The 24,098-nt window shown below is 35.5% G+C and overlaps 1 protein-coding gene across 6 annotated transcripts in view; it reads right to left on the reverse strand.

Annotated features, from left to right (window-relative positions):
• The window catches only part of LOC116151867 (junction-mediating and -regulatory protein), a 67,943-nt gene that overhangs the window by 15,920 nt on the left and 27,925 nt on the right, over window positions 1–24,098 (reverse strand). For 4 of the 6 annotated variants that reach the window (XR_010379885.1, XR_010379883.1, XR_010379884.1 and 1 more), the window contains one exon: window positions 22,938–23,017. The exons of 1 other annotated variant lie outside the window; for it this stretch is intronic. Coding sequence is in view for 2 of the 5 variants with exons in the window: in XM_064483786.1 (XP_064339856.1) it covers window positions 22,938–23,017 (80 nt within the window). In the remaining 3 variants the exon portion in view is untranslated. Of the gene's footprint in view, window positions 1–18,937; window positions 19,496–22,937; window positions 23,018–24,098 lie in introns of those variants that run through there. One more of the 6 variants, XM_064483784.1, reaches the window with a different exon arrangement.

Raw genomic sequence — 24,098 nt, forward strand, 5'->3', positions numbered from 1 at the left:
AAAGGCACATATCTGTTTTCATGTCTCAGCTTCTCAGAAATTGATGAGATGCCATAATTTAAAGAGTAGCATTTTTTCTTTCTAATAGTTAAAATAAATGTGTATTTCAAGCATCTTAAATTTGATGAAGCATATTGATTGACTCTAAACAAATGTTATTTTATGTAATATGATTTCAAAATTAATCCCTTATACATGTAAATTTATATACCTTATTATAATTTTATTATACATAACAGCTCAAAAACTTAATGAAAGCCAATGAAAAATTGTGATGTCAAATCCTGTGAGATCTAATTCTTAAAGTTTCAAAACATAAAACAACAAAATTACAACCACTACAAACTCATACAGCACATCTTAAAATCTAGAGCATGCAGAATCTGCAATGTTACTGCAAACGGTGCTGTGAGGTAAATAACTGTAGATACTGTAAACAAACCTGTTATAGAAATACGGAAGATATTCTTCCCATTTTACACTAAAAGGTGGAAAGTTGGGGAAAAGAAAATAATTTTTGTTGCTATAATTTTATCTATAAATAAAAGAATAAAATACTGACCATCTTAACATGTAGAAGTTTTACTGAAAAATAAATAGAAAGGTGTTAACTTCATATTAATGAATTTCATATTCATTTATAAATTACTCTAAAGGAAAACTCACACAATCAACATAATGCAGTAACATAAAACAAGCAACCTGCTATATTTTATTTTGACTGGGGGAGATGCCATTTTTTTTTAAAAAAGGAAGCAATGAATTTGCCAATGTCTGACTATTATCAGGCAGCTAGGGAAACATTTTATAGTCTACTGGAAAAGTGCAAATGCATGAGTTAAACTGCTGACACAACCTTAGTACAGCATCCTAGTCTAATTAGTATAGGAAGTTACGTCAAGGAAAGAGATTCCCTACCAATTTTTTTAATCATTATCAGCCTCAATATCTGAATAGAAAAGGATATGAACTAGTGAAACATTAATCAATTAAGGGAAGAATAAACCTTAAATCTGTAAGAGAATCTGCATTTATCTATGCACCTACAGTTATGTATGTCTGTATAGGAATTTCTCATAAGAATTACATAGTGAATCTGACTTTTGCTATGTACAGGGGTAACTAGTCACTTAGTATTTTTAGCCTTAAGATTCATCACTAGAAAATGAAATAGCACTTGTTGAGTTTCTGCAATATGCCAATCACTGTGCTAGATGTTTTATGTAAATTATCTCAATCTCCAAAAGAATCCTACCAGATAATTAGAATTTACTTCACATAACCAAAACTCAGTCACCTAAATTTGATTCCATTGGCCAAGTCAGCCAAACTCCAAAGCCCTTTTCCTTTACTACATGGTACTATGTATATATAAACATGAATGTGCACAAATACATTCCACTACATGAATCATGAGATAGCAATGGGACAGCTAGAGACTACTGTCTAATTTTTTCTACATAACACACTTCTGCAGGGAGAATTAGTTCAATCATTCATCATTAAGTGATGAGGTCAGTATAATGTGAAAGTCACATTGGTCCAGAAAGAATTATTTCCAGCAGAGTAATGTTTTAAACCGGTGAGGGATGAGCTTTCTCACAGAGTCTTAGCAATGTATGATGACCTTAAGGAAAACGGATGACCATCCTGTGGAAGAGGGTGAACAGAGGCCAGTTAATGGCTTCAAGAACTGCTAGGATTTCTACTATGTTAGACTATCTGGCTGAGCTGTGAATACAAATAAGCCATGAAAATATTTCCACATGTTTACTTAAAAGAAAAATAAGAGGGGAGTATCTAAAGAAGAAAGTCTACATCCTGGATCAGAATTTTTAATTTTGACAATTTATCTTTAACAGAATTGAATGCCCTCATGGAACTACATTTCAAAGAAGACTAACTGATATTGGGTGCAAATGTTCAGCTATACTAGCATTTTATGAGAACTGTTACCAGTTTTGCTAGTACAGAGATTACAAGGCTGCATAGTTCTGAGTTGCTTGTCCATATTTTTAGGGTATAATTTTGCAGAACTTTAATTTTTTTTCCAGAGACACATATATTCCTTTACAAGAGAACTGCCTGTACTATGGTATTGAAGAAAACCTAGTTTCACCACCAGCTTTGTTCAGACCTAGTCTAAGTTCTTCAGTATTTGCTGTTACAGAGTAAAACCAATCTACACTGAGAGGTTAAATAAACTTTATTGCTGCTAAACAATTAAGAATTACTTTGTCAAACCAAATCATAGCCCATTTTTATTTTTACTTTAAGAAAAAAAAGAGTTGGAGTGAAATATTTGAAATAAACAAAAATAGAAGATAACGTTTTAAAATACAGATTATATTAACAGAAGTAGAATATATGATCTCAAAATTCTCAAAATTATGCTAAATTAAATGTAAATTCTAATATATACTATGTATTAAAAATATTTTGAGTCAGTTAAAAAAAATTTTAATTCCACAAGGAAGATGGCATTCATTACAATAATAATATAGGTTTTTTCCTTAGAATTAGTCTACAGACAGCATACTTGAGATTATTTTCCTTATGAAAATGTCAATTATTAAGGAGAAAACAATATTTCACAATACTGGTCACAGAAAATACACATTACTAAGTTGGCTTCTTCATTTAAATCTCTCTCTGTAATGTGTCTAAGACATCACTAATACTTTAAGAATGTCAAACCCTAATCAAATTTTAACTCTGGTAAAGTAAGTTACTAAAAGTTATCAATATTGAAAGTTATTAAATTTCCACTGTGATAAAACAAAATATGAATCAAAATTGAAGAGTCCTACATAAAATAAAATGTTTATTTAACAACTAGAGCTTACACTGCTCAGTAAGTGTTTTACTCTCCTCATCGAGATAATTGAAGATTTCAGAGCTAGGCTTCTGTCAATTTGCTACCTCTCAATCTAGAAGGCTTTTGTTTCTTGATTCCTCTTTCCTTCCTTCCTGTCTGTGAAGAAAAGTGTGATCCCTATCATTCCCAAGACTGATATCAGTCCTTTTGATTTTGTCTTCCCCATATCTCCTCCAGAAACTTGTTCTTTTAATCATCTCCCTCCTGCTTAAAAGTTCAATTGCTTTAATCTCATTTGTCTCTCTTTCCATGAACATTATTCTTCCTAAGTTTAAGAGATAATGTTGTTCCATGAAACTTGCCTGTGTTTTGTGTATTCAGATACCCTGCTGTAAAATGTACCTCTTACTATGACTCACAGTTAAAAAAAAAAAGCTTGAAAGTTACTAAACTAATCTTGTGCCTTCATTTCATAGATGTGAACATTGAACCCACAGATCTGATCTATCAAAATTCACTCACTCAGTAATAGAATCCTTGGCCTTTCAATTCTCTGTATGGACAGAGCTTTTCTTTACTTTTCAAACTATGTCATGACATGGTGTCATTTAGTGACGACCACTTGTCATTATCTTAAGGTTATCTGTCAATAGATGCTTTATGTTAATATTAACTGAAAACTCAAGTTACTGGTTCCAAGCAAGGTCAGAATTCTGGACCAAAACTATTAACATCTCCATTTTGTTCATGTGCACCTCTTTTATTGTAAGTCCATGAAGTGCCTTTTTTTTTTCAGTCACTTTTTCCCTTTCTAGGTCATACCTCAGATAATGATGTCTGCCTTGGAGATCAGACTCCATCCTATCTTGGGTGTCTGACTGTAGAGGAGAAGGCAAATATGTGTATTTTCCCAGTTTTCTAGGATGCTCTTTGTCCTGTGAGGTGACATATTGGAGATACTTTAAAAAATATGCGCTGTTGGGAAAGTAACAGGACTTGCCTTACCCTGTGTGCAGGCTGGAAATGGTCAGTGGTGGGCGTGGCGGTGGCAGCCGCATAGGCTTACTGAGCCGTCCTCCACCAGGGGGCAGCACTTCCTTTACTGCTAGTGGAAGGGAGGGAGAGAGTGTGTGTGTGTGTCTCTGTGGCCTTCCAATACCTTTGCAATAACTGTAGTATGTGCTTTACTATGTTAAAGAGCTCCTCCCTTCACTCTTGAAATAATTTGATTTCTTTGAAGTTGATTTTTGAATAAAGATTTACAGAATTAAATTAGTTGCATTCAAAGAAGTTTAAAAACCCTATCTTTAGTAACAACTTTACCATGATTTGTCTTCATGTTTGTTTAAAGACCATTTAACATTGTGTTTGTAATAGAAGAAAAAACATTTTAACTTTCAAAAGTAAATTTATTATTTTCTAATTATGCATTTATTACATTTATTTTGAAGTAAAACCTGTAATCTTTAATCACTTTGAATAATCACTGTTAACATTTTTGTATGTGCAATTTTTAATGTATAAATAAATTTTTAAATATACAGCTAGACTGAAGCAATATGCTGTATACCAGAAATTGTCACAACATTGCAAACTAACTTTATTTCAATTTAAAAAAAAATCTCCTAGAAGAAAATATAGGCAAAACATTCTCTGAAATAAATCTTAGCAATGTTCTCCTAGGGCAGTAAACCCAGGCAATAGAAATAAAAGCAAAAATAAACAAATGAGACCTAATTGAACTTATAATCTTTGCATAGAAAAGAAAACAATACACAAAACAAAATGACAACCTATAGAGTGGGAGAAAATATTTGCAAATGATGAAACTGACAACTGCTTAATTCACAGAATATTAAAAAAATCAGCTGATACATTATAACAACAACAAAAAATAAAAAACAGTCCTCTCCAAAAATGGGCAGAAGACCTAAACAAGTAATTCTCCCATGAAGACAAACAAATGGCCAATAGGCACACGAAAAAATACTCAGTATCGCTAATTATCAGAGAAATGCAAATTAAAACTACAATGAGATATCACCTCACCAGTCAGAATGGTCATCACCCAAAAGTCCACAAATGATAAATGCTGAAGAGAGTGTGGAAAAAAGAGAACCCTCCTACAGTGCTGGTGGGAATGTAGTTTATTGCAGCTATTATGAAAAGCAGTATGGAGATTCCTTAAAAAACTAAAAACAGACCTAACATATGATCCAGCAATCCCACTCCGGGACATACATCTGGAGGGAACTCTAATTCAAAAAGTCACATGAACCCCAATGTTCATAGCAGCACTATTTACTATAACCAACCTAAAATGTCCATCAAAAGATAACTGGATAAACAAGCTGTGGTATATTTATATAATGAAATACTACTCAGCCCTATAAAAGAATAAAATAATATCATTTGCAGCAACATGGATGGACTTGGAGATCATCAGTCTAAGTAAAGGCAGTCAGACTGAGAAAGAAAAATACCATATAATATCACTCATATGTGGAATCTAAAAAAAGAAAAAAGGACATTGATGAACTCATCTACAAGACAGAAAGAGACTTGCAGACATAGTAAACAATCTTATGGATACTGGGGGAAAGGGGATGGGGAGGAATAAATTGATAGTTTGAGATATGCAAACATTAACTACTATATATAAAAATAGATTAAAAAACACATTTCTTCTGTATAGCACAGGGAAATATACTCAATATCTTGTAGTAATCTATAATAAAAAATGTGAAAATGAATATATTTGTGTATATGTATGACTGAAACTTTATGCTGATCACTAGAAATTGACAAATTGTAACAGTATAATTTTAGAAAAGCTTAATTGACCAAAAAAAAAAGTCAAGGAGAAGAAAAAAAAAAATATATATATATATATATGTATATTCAGCTAGATTCTTAGTCGTATCACTTAACGTGTAATGGGAATGATTTTTTTCCCTCTGCCACCTTCTTACAGGTTGATGCGTTGGGAGTCTCCCTGGGCCTCTCCATCACCTCTCAGTGTGGAGACTGTCCACAGTTCCTGCTAGAACTTTGGTGTTCTTGTGGCTTTAGTTACTGTCTCTATGTTGGGATCCAAATCTGCATCTCTAGTCCCTAAGCCTTTTTTATATTCTTCTAACTACCTGTCAGAAATTTTCAACTGGATGTTTTATAGGCACCTCTTCATGTAAATTTTTACTCTCCCCTGGGGCTCTTAGCATGACCTACAAACTTTTTGCAATCACTTTGGTGTATTTCTCTCCTGTCGCCTTACTGTTCTACTTAGTTCTCTCCCACCCCTTCTGGGCTGGTTTCCTAGCTTCTTACCATCTCCTTCCTTCAACTTGGCCTGGCTGCTCAGACATCAGGTTTCAGAGCCTGATCTCTGGGAAATGTTTTTGAACTCCTCTTTGACCTCCTTAAGACTGGGTCAAGTGCTTCAATGTACCCTCTGATACCTTTTTCCACCATAGCATTTGTCACTTCATATAGTATTATTGTTGCCTGTTTACTAGACATAAACTTCTTATTCACAATTTCCTAACACATAGTCTGGGGCCTGGCAATTAGTAGGGACGTAATAAATATTGTTTGGATAAGCGAACAGTATTATGAAGTGTCCCCAGTCTAATTAGCTGTAATTAGTCTTCTACATTATTTTTAATGTCTTTGATGGTATTGGCATTTAATAGCACTAAGGTTCACCCAGTGTTTGGGCACTTTCCTTTCTTTTTTTCTTTTGAGTACAGCACGAATGGGTTTTCATAGTTCAGTGTTCAGAAGAAGCCTCCCCTTTACTTTCTCATGGGAGACTCAGCTGAGTTTAACATGCCTGGGTGGTGCACCTGATTAGGATAACAGACCCAGAGCTATTACCCAGCTCTGCTGTGTCTGGCTTTATTGCCCTATTCAGCTGCTTATACGGCTCTTACGAGAACTTCATAGAGGCTTCTGATTATTTTTTAACTTACCTGCCCTCAGACTCAGTGGAGGTTAATTTAACAGTCTCATCCTCTCCCTACACGGTGCTGTTAGCTAATAATATGTTTGAAAAGAATTCTCTAACCTAACAACCTCCCCATATCTGTTTAAACTTTGTTGTTGAGACATTTGTGGAGCTGGCTCTTATTTATGATTTCCTCTTAGTATTTTGCTAATACCATAGTAAGGAATTGGCCCTTGTGTACAGAATGAGGTACTTTTCTTTTGGTGGTTTCTGACCGGCTGGCAGTATCTGGCCCATAAAAAGCGGCCCTTATCCCCACTCCACACTTCTCTAGCCATTCCTTTCCTTGTTCTCTTGTTTCCTGAATATGTATTTCCCAGGTGCTCTTTTGGGCCTTGTCTTCTCTTCATCTTCATCTTAAAACAATTGCAAAAATTATTGACAAATTTTACTTCTTCGTTATCATCTCAGATTGCAGTTGCTTCTTGCACACCCCATAAACCTGAGAGTGAGGCTTAGATAACTCAGGTACCTTATATGTCAACTGATTAAGCGGGGCTCTTTCCCCTTCCTTCACTGAAGTTTTGAGTTGCTCCTGTATTTGTAGTTTTTGAAGACTGTGACTATCACTGCTGTCAACTGGGCTCTGAACCTGGCCAGATCATGCCAGTTCTATTTCCCGTAACACCTCCTGAATCTCTCTATGATGCACACCCTACCACGGTCAGTTCAGGAATGAATTTTCTCTGACCTGCTCAACACTCTTCCATCTGGCCTCATCCTCCAATGCCTTGTGAAGGTGCACATTCACAGGAACCCTCGGGTGCTTGTCTTTCCTAGCTCTGCAATTCTAACCACCTGTTGCAAATTGCATAGCCCTTAACATTCCTATCAGTTCTGCCCCTCTTTATCAGGACCTGGCAGTGCCTTTTCATGTGAATTCTCTGATTGTAAAACTTAAGCACCAGATGAAGATTTTTTGTAACTTTCTTTCAAAATTGTTCCAAGTTTAAATAGACCCTTGGCTTTCAGCCATTATCTCCTGTTTAAAAGCAGTGCAGTGTTTTTTGACAGGGGACCATGGGCTCTTAAATACTGGTGCACCTCTAGAAAGATCCAAGAATCATTTGGAATTGTTGTGACCTTGTCGACAGTCTTAAGTGAGTAGGCCATGGGACCGAGGTCAAAGTTCACAATAACTTTCATGTGTGTGAGGTGGGAAGTAAATGTATGCATGTGCCAATAGCATGAGAAATTATTATGAACAATACGCATGCGCGGGCATAATAAAAAGACAAGCGCATACGCCCGAGGACGTGCTTCACCCGCTTGTACTGCAATAAACTGCTGTTTTGCTCCATGTCAGCTCCTCACGCATCATGTCAACTCCTTGTGCATTTTTCCAGTTGGGCAGCTCACCTCCTCGCATCCTTCTCCAGCCTCCCGCGGCTGACAGACCTAACCCAGTATTTCTCAGATTATTTCTAAGGCTGTAGTTTTGCTCATGCTACTTCCCGGTACCCCAAAACTATTTGGATTCCCGCTGCTTTCAGAATGTTTACATAAGTTCCAGATAGCCTGGCATTCTAGGTGCATTACATATTGGCTTAGAACTATGTTTCCAACCTCATAACCTGCCATTTTACACCATATTCCTGGTATACCTCCTGTCACAGCCAGATAGGTGTATCTGAGGCCCGCTGGTCTGGGGTGCCCTGTTCATTCCCTCTCCCACACCCTTCATCCTCTACGTCATAAAACTCTTCAGTTCCAGCTCCATCATAAGCCTTCTCTGGCATGCCCAGATGAAAATAATACCACACTTATCACCTGTAACACCTAAAACTTTGTAAATTGGATGAGTTTTTTTCTATGCACTGCTCCTACTCACTGGATGTTCTCACAGCAGGACTTTATATCCCTACAGCACCCAGCACATAATAAGCACTTGCCGTTTTTTTGATGAAGAAATTGTCACTTAATCAGTTTCCACCTGTGATCCACGTGTTTGTAAGTTGAGAGTACTGTGGATTCATTGGTTTAGCTCCACACTATGAAAGTCTTCTTTGTGGAAAAACTTGTTCATAAAAGTTTAATTTCCCTTAGCTCACCATGATTCTGTTCCACTAAACTTCTATCTCATTTTGAAGTTTACAGATAGGGCATGTGAGTCAAAGTGAGCCTGTGGGCATATATATTTTTACTTGATAAGTTGTAGAAATTTACCGGTATATTGAGAAGATGATCAGACTAGGACTTAGAATACAGACCTAAATTTGAGTTCTACACTTCCACCTAAGCTTAGATAAGTCATTTAAAATCTCTTGGTCTTAGTTTCCTCTATAAGGGGAAAGTTGCATAAGATAGTTTCAGCTGTCAGTTTGGAACGAAAAAGCCTATATAAATGCTTTTGAACAGGAGGCTGCAAACTTTTTTCTTTAAAAGACCAGATAGTGTTTTAGGCTTTGCTAGCAATGGAGTGTTTCATCTTCTCGACTCTGCTATTAGTAGCTTGAAAGTGGCCATAAACAATATGTAAATTAGCATTTCAGTATTTTATTTATGAGAACATTACTATATAGTTTCATTTTTATGAAATTATAAAACAAGCAATACTTATATGTGCTTGAAAAAAAGCTCAAAATTATGTCTGCCTCTAGGATGGTGGGTGTGGGTATTGACTGGATAGGGACATGAGAGAGATTTATAGGTGATGGTAATGTTCTCTATCTTGATAGTGGCTTGGATCATATAGGTTGAACTCAAGTAATGGTACTTTGGAGGTTTGTGTATTTCACTGAATATAATTTGCTTTCTCAATTTTAGTTAATATGCATGGAGTGTTTAGGGGTAAATTGTATGGACATCTGCAACATGAAATGCATTAAAAACAGATGGTGAATAGATATAAAATAAATATAGTAGACTACTGTAGAATCTAGGTGGGTTTATGGATGTTCACTTACATTTCTCCTAACCTTTCTATATATTTGCAAATATTTCTAATTAAATGTTGCAGAGAAAATAATAAACGAATATATTCATATTTTCCTTGACTGCCTTCTACCAGTCACGGATTCTTTCCTGCAGGTAATGATTGCTTGTCAGTTTTCCTACGAGTGCTTTTCCAACACATTTATGTACGTCTGTCTGTATGTCTGTATGTGTGTGTGTATAGATGGGTCTATGTGGAATATGTAGGAATCATTTTCTTTTCCACTTTTACATGAGTAATAGGAAGAATGTATGTTCATGAACTTATTTTTCCCCACTTAATGCCTTGATTGTGTTTCCTTGTCTTTCTCTATATACATTATGCATGTATATCTCCTTTGAATCATTGCAAAATATTCCACAGTGGAGAGATATATATCCAAGACTATATATATATTTCTTGGTGATATATATTTAGATTTTTCCATTTTCCTCTTACAAATTGCAGCAGTGCAATTTGTAAAAGAACAAACTATTTCTCTAGGGTAGACACTGAGAAATGGAATCACCAGTTTGTAGTATATGTTTATTTTTATATTAATAGATTGTCCTCCTGTAAAGCTGTACCAGTAGTCCCTCCAGCAGAGATTAAATTACCTGTTTCTTTTCAACTTTCTGAGCATTATCACTTTATTTATTTATTTATTTATTTATTTATTTATTTATTTTTTTTTTTTTTTTTTTTTTGCTAATTTGATAGGATGCTGGTATCTGGTTGGGTTAATTTGCAGTGTCTCTGGTGACTGCAACTGAGCATATTTTTATGCTTGCACCATTTTCCATTTCTTTACAGTCCTGTGCTCATCTTCTTGCTCTCTTTTGTCTTGTAATTCCTTTATTTTAGAAATCGTACTTGTTTTAAATTAATATTTTCATTTTTATGGGCTATTCCTAATCATTTATCTCAAAATATATTGCATAATCTGCCATTCCTCACTATTTCAATTGCCAATTTTGTTGCATGCAAAACTCCATTTTATATGGATCCTTTCCTAGACACTGTTCTGTTTTGTTAATTTCTACCTCTGTTCTGTGCCATTATCACACTGTAGTATGTAAGCTCTATGTAAGTGTTTGTAAAATAAAAGTAATGTGTGAAGTTTGTGTGAGTACTGTCTCTCCAATTTTGGCATCTGTGTAGTATTAGCTTTATAAAAATCATTTAAGTAAACTTGCAGAAAAGGAAAATATGTGTAGAAAAATAATGTATTTCTTGAAAATTGGGAGAACCAACTAAAGACATATGGACATTAGAGATAGAGCTCTATTTATTTTTTTCTAAGAACTCCTGATTTGAAAATGTTAACCAGCTCTTACTTAGATGGTACCAGTAGGTCTTACTGCTTTCTCTTCTCACCGTTGCTTTATATAGTATCTTGTCTCAGATTTTTTAAAAGAAAACTTTAAAAAATGAAAAGTATACAATTACATTAAATTTCTGGAATTCAGTCTACGAGATTTGTCCTTTTTCTCATGTTAGACAGATAATATATAAGAAAGTTTTCTCCCCCCAACCAAAAAAAAAAAAAATATATATATATATATATGCCTCTAGAGGGCAGCATTCCTCATACAACAGATACGACAAATAAAAAAAGAATTCCACTGTCCAAGAAGTTTAAGAAACAAAAGATAAACAAGATTTTACAAGTTTCTTTCTTGTAAAATTTCTCAGAATCTTTAACATACTATTGTGCAATATGACTCATCAATAGGCCACTATTATGGCACACAGTGTTTCTTCAAACTTAATCACAGTAACCTTTCTTCAAGGAACATCTCTAGTGACAACTCCTACAGAATGCATTTGGAAACAATCTGGTAGAGAAATTCTCTAGTTGACAAGTTTCAATTCCTTTTTTTATTCATAGACTTGCTCCTATGATTTTTGAAACAGGTCTTTAGACATCCCCCTCTATTCACAGATCATGACTGAGAATGGAATAACTATTTACATTTATTTTGGGGAAATCAGAAACATGGAGAACTTACTGCTTGACTTGCTCAAAGGAAAACAGCGAAAGAAAGAAAAGAAGATAAAAGAAAAAACAGGAAAGAAAGAGAGAGAGAGAGAAAGGCTGGTGCTATAACTAGTTGAGAGACCCCTAGCTTTAAAAACCACAAAGCAGTTGAGGTATGCATAATAAAACATGTTCATACTTACCCAAACTCAGAATATTAAATACTTGAACTCCATTAACTTCTTTCCACAGTCCATGTCAACTGAAATTAAATTTCCTAATTTAAAGATATGTTGTAAGCCTGATGAGACCTCTATAGACTTCTATAGATGAAATGTTCTTAAATTTTAACTTGTGAGAGAGCTCTTAAACAAAATTACTCCCCTCTTTTGTTGTCATTTGGTCTTTCACTGAAATGATGAAAGCAGGTTTAAAATATAGACATGCCCCCACACCCCAAGTACTCCTGCAGAATACTTGGAGAATAATGGGGGATGAGCCATGACTTCAAATATAATACATGTGTCCAAATGTTTGATTACTAAATAGTCTTTATCCATAAACAATGTTTAAAATGTTTCTTTCTCTTTTTAATTTTGCATGACTATGAGGTACGCCACAAAGAAAATGCAAGTACAGGCATACCTTGGAAACACTGCAGGCTCAATTCCAGCCTACTGCTATGAAGCCAATGTCACAACAAAGCAAGTCACAGGAGTTTTGGGGTTTCCTAGTACATATAAATTTATAGTTGCAATATACTATAGCCTGATAAGTACACAATAGCATTATGTCTAAAAAATATACATACCTTAATCAAAAAATACTTTATTGTTAAAAAATGCTAATCATCCACTGAGCTGACAGTGAGCTGTAATCTTTCTGCTGGTGGAGGGTCTTGCCTCCATGTTGGCGACTGCTGACTGACCAGGGCGGTGGTTGCTGGAAGCTGGGGTGGCTGTGGTAATTTCTAAAAATTAAGCAGTAAAGTTTGCTGCATCAATTGGCTCTTGCTTTTACAAGAGATTTCCCTCTAATGTGTAATGCTGTTTGATAGCACTCTATCCACAGTAAAACTTCTTTCAAATCTGGACTCAATTCTCTCAAACCCTACTGTCACTTTATCAAGTTTATGTAATATTCTAAATCCTTTTTGGTCATTTCAACAATCTTCATAACATCTTCACCAGGAGTAGATTTCATCTCAAAATCACCTTCTTTGTTCATCCATAAGGAGCAACTCTTCACCCATTCACATTTTATCCTGAGATTGCAGCTAATTCAGTCACATCTCCATGCTCCAATTCTGATTCTCATTCTCTTGCTATTTCCACCACATCTGTAATTCATTCCTCCACTGAAGGTTTGAACTCCTCAAAAAGTCATCCAGGAGGATTGGAATCAATGTCTTTCAAACTCTTGTTAATGTTGATACTTTGACCTCTTCCCACAAGTCACAAATGTTCTTAATGGCATCTAGAATGGGGAACCCTGTCCAGAAGGTTTTCACTGTACTTGGCACAGATTCATCAGAGGAATCTCTACCTTTGGCAGCTGTAGCCTTGCAAAATATATCTTAAATAATAAGACTTGAGAGTTGTAGTCACTCTGTCCATGGGCTGCAGAACATGTTTTGTTAGCAGGCACATAACATTAATCTCCATCAGAGCTCTTGGGCGATCAGTTACCTTGCCAATGAGCAAAAATATTTTGAAAGGAATCTTTTTTTTCTGAGGTCTCAAATGTGAGCTTAAAATATTCAATAAACCATGTTGTCAATAGATGTGCTCTCATCTAGGCTTTGTTGTTCCATTCATAGAGCACAGGAGAGCAGACTGAACATAATTCTTCAGGGCCTGATGGTTTTCAGAATGGTAAATAAGTACTGGCTTCAACTTAAAGTCACCAGCAATGTTAGACCTGAGTGAAAGTCCTAGATGGCATCTTCCAATATAAGGCTGTTCCATCAACACTGAAAATATGTCGTTTAGTGTAGACACCAAAATGAATTCTCTTATTGAGATATTGAGGCTGACTTGCTGCACTTTCTCCATCAGCCTTTATTGTTTCCCCTTGTACTTTTGTGTTATGGAGATTGTGTCTTTCCTTAAACCTCATCAGCCAACCTCTGCTAGCTTCAGCCTTCTCTTCTGCAGCTTCCTCACCTCTCTCAGCCTTCAGGGAATTAAAGAGAATTAGGGCCTTGCTCTAGATTAGGTTTGGATTAAGGGAATGCTGTGGCTGATTAGATTTTTATCTAGAACAAAAAAGCTTTCTCCGTATCAGCAATTAGCCTGTTTCACTTTCTTATTATTTGTGTATTCACTGGAGTAGCACTGTTAATTTCCTTCAAGAGCTTTCCTTTGCTCACAATTTGGCTCATTTGCACAAGAGGCCTAGTTTTCAGCCTATCTCAGCTTTAGTATGTCTTCCTCACTGCACTTGTTTCTAGTTTTTGATTTAAAGTGAGAGACATGCAACTCCTACTTTCACTTGAACACTGGGACCACTGTAGGTTTATTAATCATCCTGATTACAATATTGTTCTGTATTAAGGAATAGGGAGGCCTGAAGAGAGGGAGAGAGATGGGGGAATGACCAGTTGGTGGAGCAGCCAGAACACACAGCCTTTACCGATTGTGTTTGCCATCTTAAATGGGTGTGGTTTTTGGCACCCCGAAACAATTGCCATAGTAACATCAAGGATTACTGATCACAGATTACCACACCAAGTACAATAATAATGAAAAATTATGAAATATTGCAAGAATTACTAAAATGTAACACAAAGACATGAAGTGAGCAGATGCTGTGATAGCGCTGCCACCGGCACAGTGAATTGAGACTAGAAGAAAACAATGCACCAATTTTAACATGAATAGTAATCACAATTAGCTCTGGTAAAGCAAAATTTAAAAACTATTACTTATATAAAAATATTTTAAACAAAAAAGTAGACAATATTAAGAGACATTTTCAGGAAATACATAGTAAATCTTCATAAGAAGTTTTCTAAGTCAAAAGAGAAGCAAAAAACTTATTCACCTGAGATCAGAAGTAAATGTCCAAAGAACATTTTAAAAAGATTTTTAAAGGATCTGGGCTTATTACTTTAGTAAGCTATAAAATGACATGGATTCTTGCAAAAAGAAAGGGAGGGAGGGAGAGAGAGATGTAAGAAAGAAAGGAAGGATGGAAGGAAGGAAGGACGGAAGGAAGGAAAGAGGGAAGAAACCACATTTAAGTAGAGAGATGGTAAATAAATTATTTCAATTATAGATATTTTATTAGAAAATTATGAGGAATACTAAAACAGATATTATATAAAAAGTAGAAGGCCTTCAATTAAGCCACCAAACAACTGTCCATCATATGGAAGACCTGTATCAAAAATCAGTAGATTCAAAATATGAGAAATTACTTTTCGTTTAGCTTTAGATAAGCCATATGATACAAGAGACACTACCAAAGTACAACTTTAGACACATTTTGTTTGAAAGAACTTCCAAACTTAAGAAGAAATGTCAATATGTACCTTAAAAAAATCAAAATTTTAGCATGGATTATTTTTCATCTTTTACACGGCCAAAGAATTTCAGCTATATATTAAAATATTAGTCTCTGTCTCAATAGACAGCTCCAGCCATGTTAGGTTAAAAAGCTACACTTATTGGATTTTTAAAAGAAGAAACTGATATTCCTCTTATTGCTCTGCTCCATTATATGATATACATAGAGTAGATTTGTGAGGGGGCGAGTATAGCTCAGTGATAGAGTGTGTGCCTAGCATGCACAAGGTCCTGGTTTCAATCCCCAGTGCCATCATCAAAAACAAACAAACATACAACTAAACCTAATTACCTCCCTCTCAAAAAATAGAGTGAAAAAATGTTTGTGCTCAGCATTCTAAAGCTATGAAACGTAGCATGTATTAAATTGTTAAAACTGATAAGTATGTGCTTGAAAATAATAAGGATCCTAGACAGCTTGCAAAACTTCTGAAAAAATAGAAAACAATACATTTAAGAATCTTGTGTTCCTTGCTCAATGGTTGAGTAGAGGAAGAATTTCACAAAGATTTACTGTATTATTGACGCTGATTAAGAAAGTGTTTTTTTCAATATTCAATAATCAAAGATAAAAATGGCAGTGCTCATGTTTTCTCAATGGTATCTCAGTACAGGTAAACAACCATGGCCTCAAGTACCAAAGAAAGAGAAATTTTACCTATGACCTAGTTACACAGGTACAGAAATTTATGTTGAAGTTGAAAGTTCTTATAATTGTGGGAGCCCATGATTGGGTTAACAAATTGTAACAGATCCCAGCTGCTTATCTCCTTAAAGAAGACTTGCTTAGTAACTGCCTTGAAGTTTTAGCAATGACCCAGGTCCCTGGCTATAAACGCTGGGCGTGCCTGCTGTTAGTATTCTATCCCCAAAACAGCCTTGGGCTGGAATGGTAAAAAGCTGCAGACTCTGAGGTGAGAAGGCTGGGTAGCCAATGACGGGTAAGATCCCCTGAGGGGGGCAAACTAAGACAGGCACAGCCGCCTGAGTCCAAGTTGTTAAGCAGCTGATTCTCATATGTTCCTCCCTGATGAGCTGAAAGGCTCAACACCCACGAACATGATTCACCAAAAAGGGTCCTCTGACCTTGAGCCAAACACCAACAATAAACAAAGCCTTTGTACTCATTGTGATCCCATCCTATCCTTCCCTAAATGCCTGCATTCCTCCTTTGACTGTACTCAATAAATGTGGGAGATTGGAGAGGCTCGAGGCTCCCAACTCCCTCTCGCTATCTTGAATATTCCACAGAGTCTTGAATAGTTATTCCGTCTCAGTGGGACTTCTGCTGGCCAGAACCCACAACTGGTGATGAATCTACAATAATATGATTTGATAATAAAGATTTTACACTTTTCCCTAACATGAATCAATGTACAGAATATTTTATTTACAATACAGAGTGTTGTAAAATTGGCTGCAAAAATAATCAGAAATAGTTGAACACTTTGTTGTTTTGATCGAGTTTAAACTTGTTGTTCAACTTATGCAATATCCTTAGGAAATGATGTTAATAACACTAAGTTGACACAAGAATTAGTGAATTTGCTTAATTAGCACAGATTTGAAACTGTTAAACTTTTGCTTCAAATTCAAAAAAAGCATGAACAAGTTTTATCATTATAAATAAAAATAGTAAAAGAAAAAATTTTGGCACTTAATTCAGACATTGAAAAGTATAAGTTTCTTTGGAACAATTTAGTCATGTCAATCTACATTTTCAACCATAAATTGTTTGAAGTCTCAACTAAGATCAAATATTTTTGATGAAAATTTGGTGATCCAATCAAGATGTAAAAGACCTACTAGGTTTCAAGGAATTGGTTTAAAAAAGTAAAATAGATAAAGAAGTTTATACTGTATAGCACAGGGAAATATACTCAATAACTTATAGTAGCTCATGTTAAAAAAGAATAAGAAAATGAATATATATATATATATATAATATATATATATATATATATTCATGTATGACTGAAGAATTGTGCCGTATGCCAGAGATCGACATAACATTGTAAACTGATTATACCTCAATTTAAAAAAAAATTACAAAATTTATTTAATAAATATAAAGTGAACACATAGTTCCAAAAACTTGAAAAAGTTTTTTAAAAAAAGTTAAATATCTCAATCTTGTCATATTGTTTAAATGTTAGAATGATAATATCCTGGATATGTCAGATTAAATAAAATACATTAAAATTATATCTAGCCCTTTTTAACTCTTTTAAATGAGGGTACTAGAAATATTTAAATAACATATGTGTCTCAAATTATATTTCTATCACACAGTGCTATTCTACGCAAGAGTAACTAAAGATAAACATAATTAAGTTCTTGCAAGAGGAGCAAATGCTTTAGAACATCGCTATCAACTACTAAAAATTTACCCTGTAAGTTCACATTACAATAGCCCATCTCACTATCTGCACAACACACAGTGAACAAGTCTCAGCACCAGAATAAAAATTTGCCCAAGAAAGATTCCGTGTTTGCAGATGGATGGGTAAAAACATACAGAAGGAGGCAAACTTCAGTAGTATATTGGCTTAAAGTGTCTTTCATAAAAAACTAAAACATGAAAGACCCATACTCTAGGAAACTAGTTGCAGAATATAACAGAAATGAATTATAAAAACATAACAAGAGTAATAAAATTAGGTGCTTAAAGTAAAGATACAAATTATACAACAGCAAAAAAAACTATATCTAAATTTTACATCTTTGCTGCAACAGGGATAAGCATCTCATATACTATACTAACGACATCATAAGGGTGGACTCACATGAAAACATACAACGGCAAAGCAAAAGTATACTACTTTTAAAGTAAATGAATGGAGTTGCAAGTTGTTAGAGAAGAGAAACAAGTCTTGTGCATTTTCATGCTTCCCTCAGAAGCCCAGGAGTGTACATATCACATAATACTAAAGTTACTTCTTTATAATTTACTAAGTGCAATATTTTAAATGTTTAAAGTTATTCATAATTTTAGTCTTATCAAGAACAAAAAGTTAAAATAACACCTAAAGTGCCTAAAGAAGTTTTTTAAAAGTATATAAAACAGCATGAGAAATGTATCTTCAAAACAACATAGTACATAAGAATAGACATATACACCAATGAAACAGTACTGAAAGTCCAGACTTTAAGCCATAAATCTATTTTCAAGTGATTTTGATTAGGGTGCCAAGTTCATTCAATGGAGAAAGAAAGGTCTCCTCAACCAATTGTGTTGGAGCAACTGGATTTCCACACATAAAAGAATGAAGTTGACCCCTGCGTCACACCATATACAAAAGTTAACTCAACATGGATCAACAATCTACATATAAAAGCTAAAATCACAAAACTGTTATGCAAAAACACAGGGGTAAATCTTCATGATCGTGGATTGCCATTATCATGGCAGTAGCTCTTAGATATGACACCAAAGTACAAGCAACAAAAGAAAAAATAGATAAATTGGACTTCATCAAATGTAAAACTTTAAAATAAATAAATAAATAAAACTTTTGTACATCAAGATATTATCAATAAAGTAAAAAGTTAACCTACCTAATGGGTGAAAATATTTGTAAGCCATATATCTGATAAGGGTTTAACATCCAAAATATATAATAAATTTGTATAACACAACAAAAAGACAAACAAGTTAATTTTAAAATGGGCAAAGGTCTGGAATAGACATTTCTTAAAAGGAGATATATAAATGACCAGAAAGCACATGAAAAAATGCCTAACATCATCAGCCATTAGAGAAATGCAAATGAAAATCACACTGAGACACCACTTTGTGCCTACTGGGGTAGCCATAATTATTTTAAAATTTTAATACTTTTTTTAAAACAAAATATAAGCACTGGCGAGGATATGAAGAAACTGTAGCTTGTTGGTGGTAATAAAAACAATACATACACTGTGGAAAATAGTTTGGTATTTTCTAAAAAAGATAAAAACAGAATTACTATATGACCCTCAAATTCCATTCCTAGATATATACACAAGATTTGAATAAAGTCTCTAAAAAATATTTATACACCAACATTCATTGCAAGCCTTATTCACAACAGCCAAAAAGTGAAAATAACCCGTGTTCATTAACAAATGAATGGATAAACAAAATATGATATATACATACAATGGACTGTTATTCAACTATGAAAATGAATGAAGTTCTGACACACATTCTACAACATGGATGGACCTGGAAAACATTATGTTAAGTGAAATAAGCAAGGCAAAAGGGACAAATATTGTATGAGTCTCCACTTGTATGAAATATCTAAAATTAACAAATTCATAGAGACAGAAAGTAAATTTGAGGCTACCAGATTCAAGGGGAGGAGAGAACAGAGAGTTAATCTTCAAAATAACTCACTACCCCTACAAGCTAGGTAAAACAGATAATATAAAACAGCAAAAGGAAAACTGGCACTCTGTACCTCCACCAGGAATTGGAATCAATTTACAGGAAATGGACACAGCAATGTTTCTCCTGCATCAGGATCACCTGAGGTCTTGATAACCCACACTACCTCCTCTCGGTGTTACCCAAGAAGGCTACCCTTCTAACTAGTTCCCACAGGAGGCTGGCACTACTAGTGGTAGGGGACCACACTTTGAGAACCACTAGTAAAGGTAATTTACAGATAAATACAAGATAAATTAATAAAGAGTATGAATGAAATCTGTTGTGCCAAAACAACACAGTCTAAGAACATGGAGTTCTAATGCCTCCCTTAGTTTTAAGTTCAAGTGTCTAGGAACTAATGGCTTGTAAATAATGCTTCATAATTAGTCTTTTCCACCATTCTAGAGACTGCAAATTTGAAGTTACAGTTTGTGACAGGGATCTAATTTATACTGTATATTAAGAGCAAAGATGTGTTTTACATGATAAATAAGGAGAAAAGGCTGAAATCTTTTGTAGACATTGTAAAGCCTAATCAAAATTGTACTCTGGATAGATGGCCAACCCACCTTGGAAGTGAACCAAGAGAGTACTTAAAGCAAAGTCAAGATTTTTCTTAAGGAAAAAAAAATTGAGTCCGCTATACTAAAAATATGGAGAATATAAATATTTCTATACTATAAGCATTGGAAGAAAGCTCTTGGAAAAGTTTTCAAAACTGTTATTATCAAGTACTCAATGAAACCAAAGAAAATCTTCAACCATGTTTCCATGAAATAACATATTTGGCACAGTGGAACCTGTGCAGAAATCCTCCCACTTTAATTAGTGCAAGATGAATCTGCTGGGAACTAAACAGAATATACTACAAAGGGAATTACTGGATATAAACTAACTTCTGTTCAACAGAGTTACATGCCCACATCCTCCAAAGTGGTTTTATATTGGAAAGATTTTTAAAAGATGGTGACATACAAGTATGAGGGAAAGAGCATAGAAGAATTCCAATCTTCAATAAAGACAGCTAATCTTCCTTGGTGAAATGGCTAATTCCAGGGCTAGAGCAGAGAATGCACAAGATGAGCCTGGGACATCCTGTGGTACTAGAAAGCCAGTCAATCCTCAAAAAGTGATGGGACAGAAGCCTTCTTGAAGGGGTTCCCTAGGGCCAAACTATAATAATTATAGCACAAAAATAATGATGGTAATAGATTGAATCCATAGAATAAGAATCTGTAAGTACATTTGATATAAGTAAAATAAAAATCCTCAAGGCTATTCTGATATAGATTTAAAAATTGAACACATACCTAAGAAGGAAAGCTTTTCTTTTTTTTTTTTTTTTGATTGAATGTAGATTTATTCAGAGAGATACATTGAACGGCAAGAGAAAGGCCATGAGGTGTGGGGTTTGGGTGCTCAGATTAAAAGTAGGCACACACTCCATAGACAGATTGTGGGCTGTCTCAAAAGAGGGAGAGAGGGGGTGGCTGTGAAGGCGCCGTGTTGCTGGTTTTTATGGGCTTGGTGGTGAAAGCTTTTCTTTATAGGAGATCCAACCAATAAATGCAGAAGGAATGACGGAAACAGAAAATCACCATTTGGCAAACACCACGGTAATAATATCATTTCAGGTAAGAATCATCAATGAAAATAAAAATTAGAGAGTATGATGTAAAATAAGATAATTACCTGGTCACAAAGTGTTTTCCTACAGAACACTTATTAATTACAAAGGAAAAGCACAACTACAGCAGACAAGCCCAATCGTATCACCTAAACCAAGTGAACAAGTTAGCATCACTGGTAATTGTACAAATCAGTAGCACGTGCCTCCTAGTAAGCTTAATAACGTCACTTGTAGAGTTCTCTTAACCAAAAATTTTTAACATTCATTGAATCATGGGGAAACCACACAAATCCAAATTGTGGGGCATTCTATAAAATTACTGACCAGTACTCTTCAAAGTATAAGAGTCGTGAGAGACAAAGAAAGATTTTGGAATGGTTTCAGATTAAAGAAAACTAAGAGGGGACATGACAACTAAAATGCAACTGCATCAGATCCTGGACAGAGGGAGGACATTACTGAGACAACCGGTGAAAACTGAATACAGCCGGGAGACTAGGTAACAGTACTATATCAGTGTTAGTTTCCTGATTTTGATAACTACACTGTCACTGTGTAAGCTGTTAACATTTGGGGAACCTCGATGAAGACTACATGGGAAAACTTTGCAATATTTTGGTAGTTTTTTCCTGAGTTTGACAAAAAAATAAAAGTAAAACCACACACACACACACACACAAAAAACAAAGCTAATAAATCAGAATAAAATCTTGCTTTTATATCATATCAAGTTACTTCTGTACCTGTGAAGAAACTATTACTGTTGACCCAGACTTTCATTGGGATAATAAAAAAAAATGACATGTGCTAGGGCAGATACTCAAGTTAAGTAACTTAAACTACCATTGCTTCTTGCTAAAGGAACGAGAAAAAGAGAAGCCAAGAAAATCAGAAATAATCTTATATAATTTCTGCCAACATTTTTATGATAGTTTTCAACTGGCTGCAGTATTACCCCCTTAATGACAGTTGAAGATGTTTTGTGAGTCAGTAACTATACACGACTGTAGCACAATGGCATCACAGTGGGGTAGGGGACCAGAAAAGCACGGGGCTCTCTCACCAATGGGTTGTCTTGTCCAAAACAAATAATGGCACCCTGACTGACACACACCCCTAGAGGAAGGTGGAGAAGTTGATCGTGGGCAACAGTGAAGAGCTCGTTTGTTACCACTGTCCCAGGTCAGTCTGAGAGGCCCAGATCTGCAGAAACTCCTGCTCAGGAAGGGCCAAGGGCTTGCCATCAGTCACACGCCCCTGCAGGCAATCAGCTGTGACTTTAAACTGAGCTCTCCTGTGCTCCTTGAAGTACGAGGAGGGAAAATGTAAAGCAGAAGACTTTCCTAGCTACAGCAGGTAAGACACTTTCTCAGCACTCATGAGTGGGTAGCATGTACACCAAGATACTCACTGCAGCATTTTTTATACTAAAAAGCACTGGGAACAAGTTAAACATCCAGTAGGTAAGCTATAACATAACTCACCACTGTGCCAGGAGAGCTGGGGTAGGTTTAGCAGCTCTCTTGTTAGTAAACACTAAGTCACAGGCTGCAGATGTGCTGAATTTCTATCAGAACAAAGAATTTTCATCTCTAAAGGACTCACCTTTCAGATAAGGTTGCATGAGCATATCTGTAGCGCTCAGTTCCTGGAGGTACAGCTCCTGAGTCACAGGGCATCGGCACCTTATTTCAACAGATAATCCAAAAAAGGCTGCATAAATGTACAACTCCCAGCAATGGGGAGAAGGGAGTGAAAGACCACAGAGTAGGACAGGTCCCTCCTGTCACAGGTCACGCTCAATAAGGGACGAGAGCACAACTACAGCTTTTGTAACTAAAACACATCAGGAAAGCTGTGAGCCTGCCCCAAGTTGGTGTTAAGGAGCAATTACAGAAAATACAAAACTGTGGGAGCACAAACTTGGGTTAACAAATTTTGATATTGTAATGATTGTTTAACGAAATCATATTCTCACCTTTATGTAAACACATAAGAAATATATAATCAAAACCCATGCTTTCTGTGTTTGTCATTATACTGCTCCTTCAAAGCAAAATGTCCAAAGCACAAAAGACTGAACTCTCAGTGGCAGTCACCGCCTTAGCTGCGGGACTTTGCTCAGCTGCCTTGAAGCTGCTGTGCGAGCAGGGACCAGCTATGAACTGTCTCCTCGCCGTGAAAAGCAGAGACATGCTTTGCTCACTTTGTTTAGTTCAAGGTCACAGACTCAGGGCTGCTTCTGCTTATGGAAAACCATAGCTCATCCCTCGCCCTAACCGGCAGGACGTGCTTGGCTTACCAGGCGCAGGTGGATAGTGTAGGTCACTCCTGCTCACAGAAAACTGACCTAGCCCTCAGCTGGGGGCAGCTGGGCTGCTTCGCGTGCTTAGGTGATTTCTGATTATAGTATGAAGACTCTGTGGTGGCCTGGGGTTTCATTATCAATTATTCAGAACACTGTAACCTTGCTCATGATTGTTTGAGGCTTAAAATAACCATTTGTATTATCAATATTGTAACCTTCTAAGTATAAATTAAGATTATAATGTTTTTGTTTTTCATGAACTGAAACTGCCGACCGGCATCCCTGCACATACACCATACCCCTTACACATTCCTATGATGTATTTCACTTTGATTTATTTTTTGACTATTCTCAATAAATATAAGAGCTTTGCAACAGCTTGGGAGTTGGTCGCTGGCTCCCTCTCACTCTCTTTACTTGATAAAGTCTTGAGAAAATTCACTCTTCTACAGTGGGAC

The sequence above is a fragment of the Camelus dromedarius genome, unplaced genomic scaffold (genome assembly GCF_036321535.1).
Source record: "Camelus dromedarius isolate mCamDro1 unplaced genomic scaffold, mCamDro1.pat HAP1_SCAFFOLD_163, whole genome shotgun sequence".
Lineage (NCBI taxonomy): Eukaryota > Metazoa > Chordata > Mammalia > Artiodactyla > Camelidae > Camelus > Camelus dromedarius.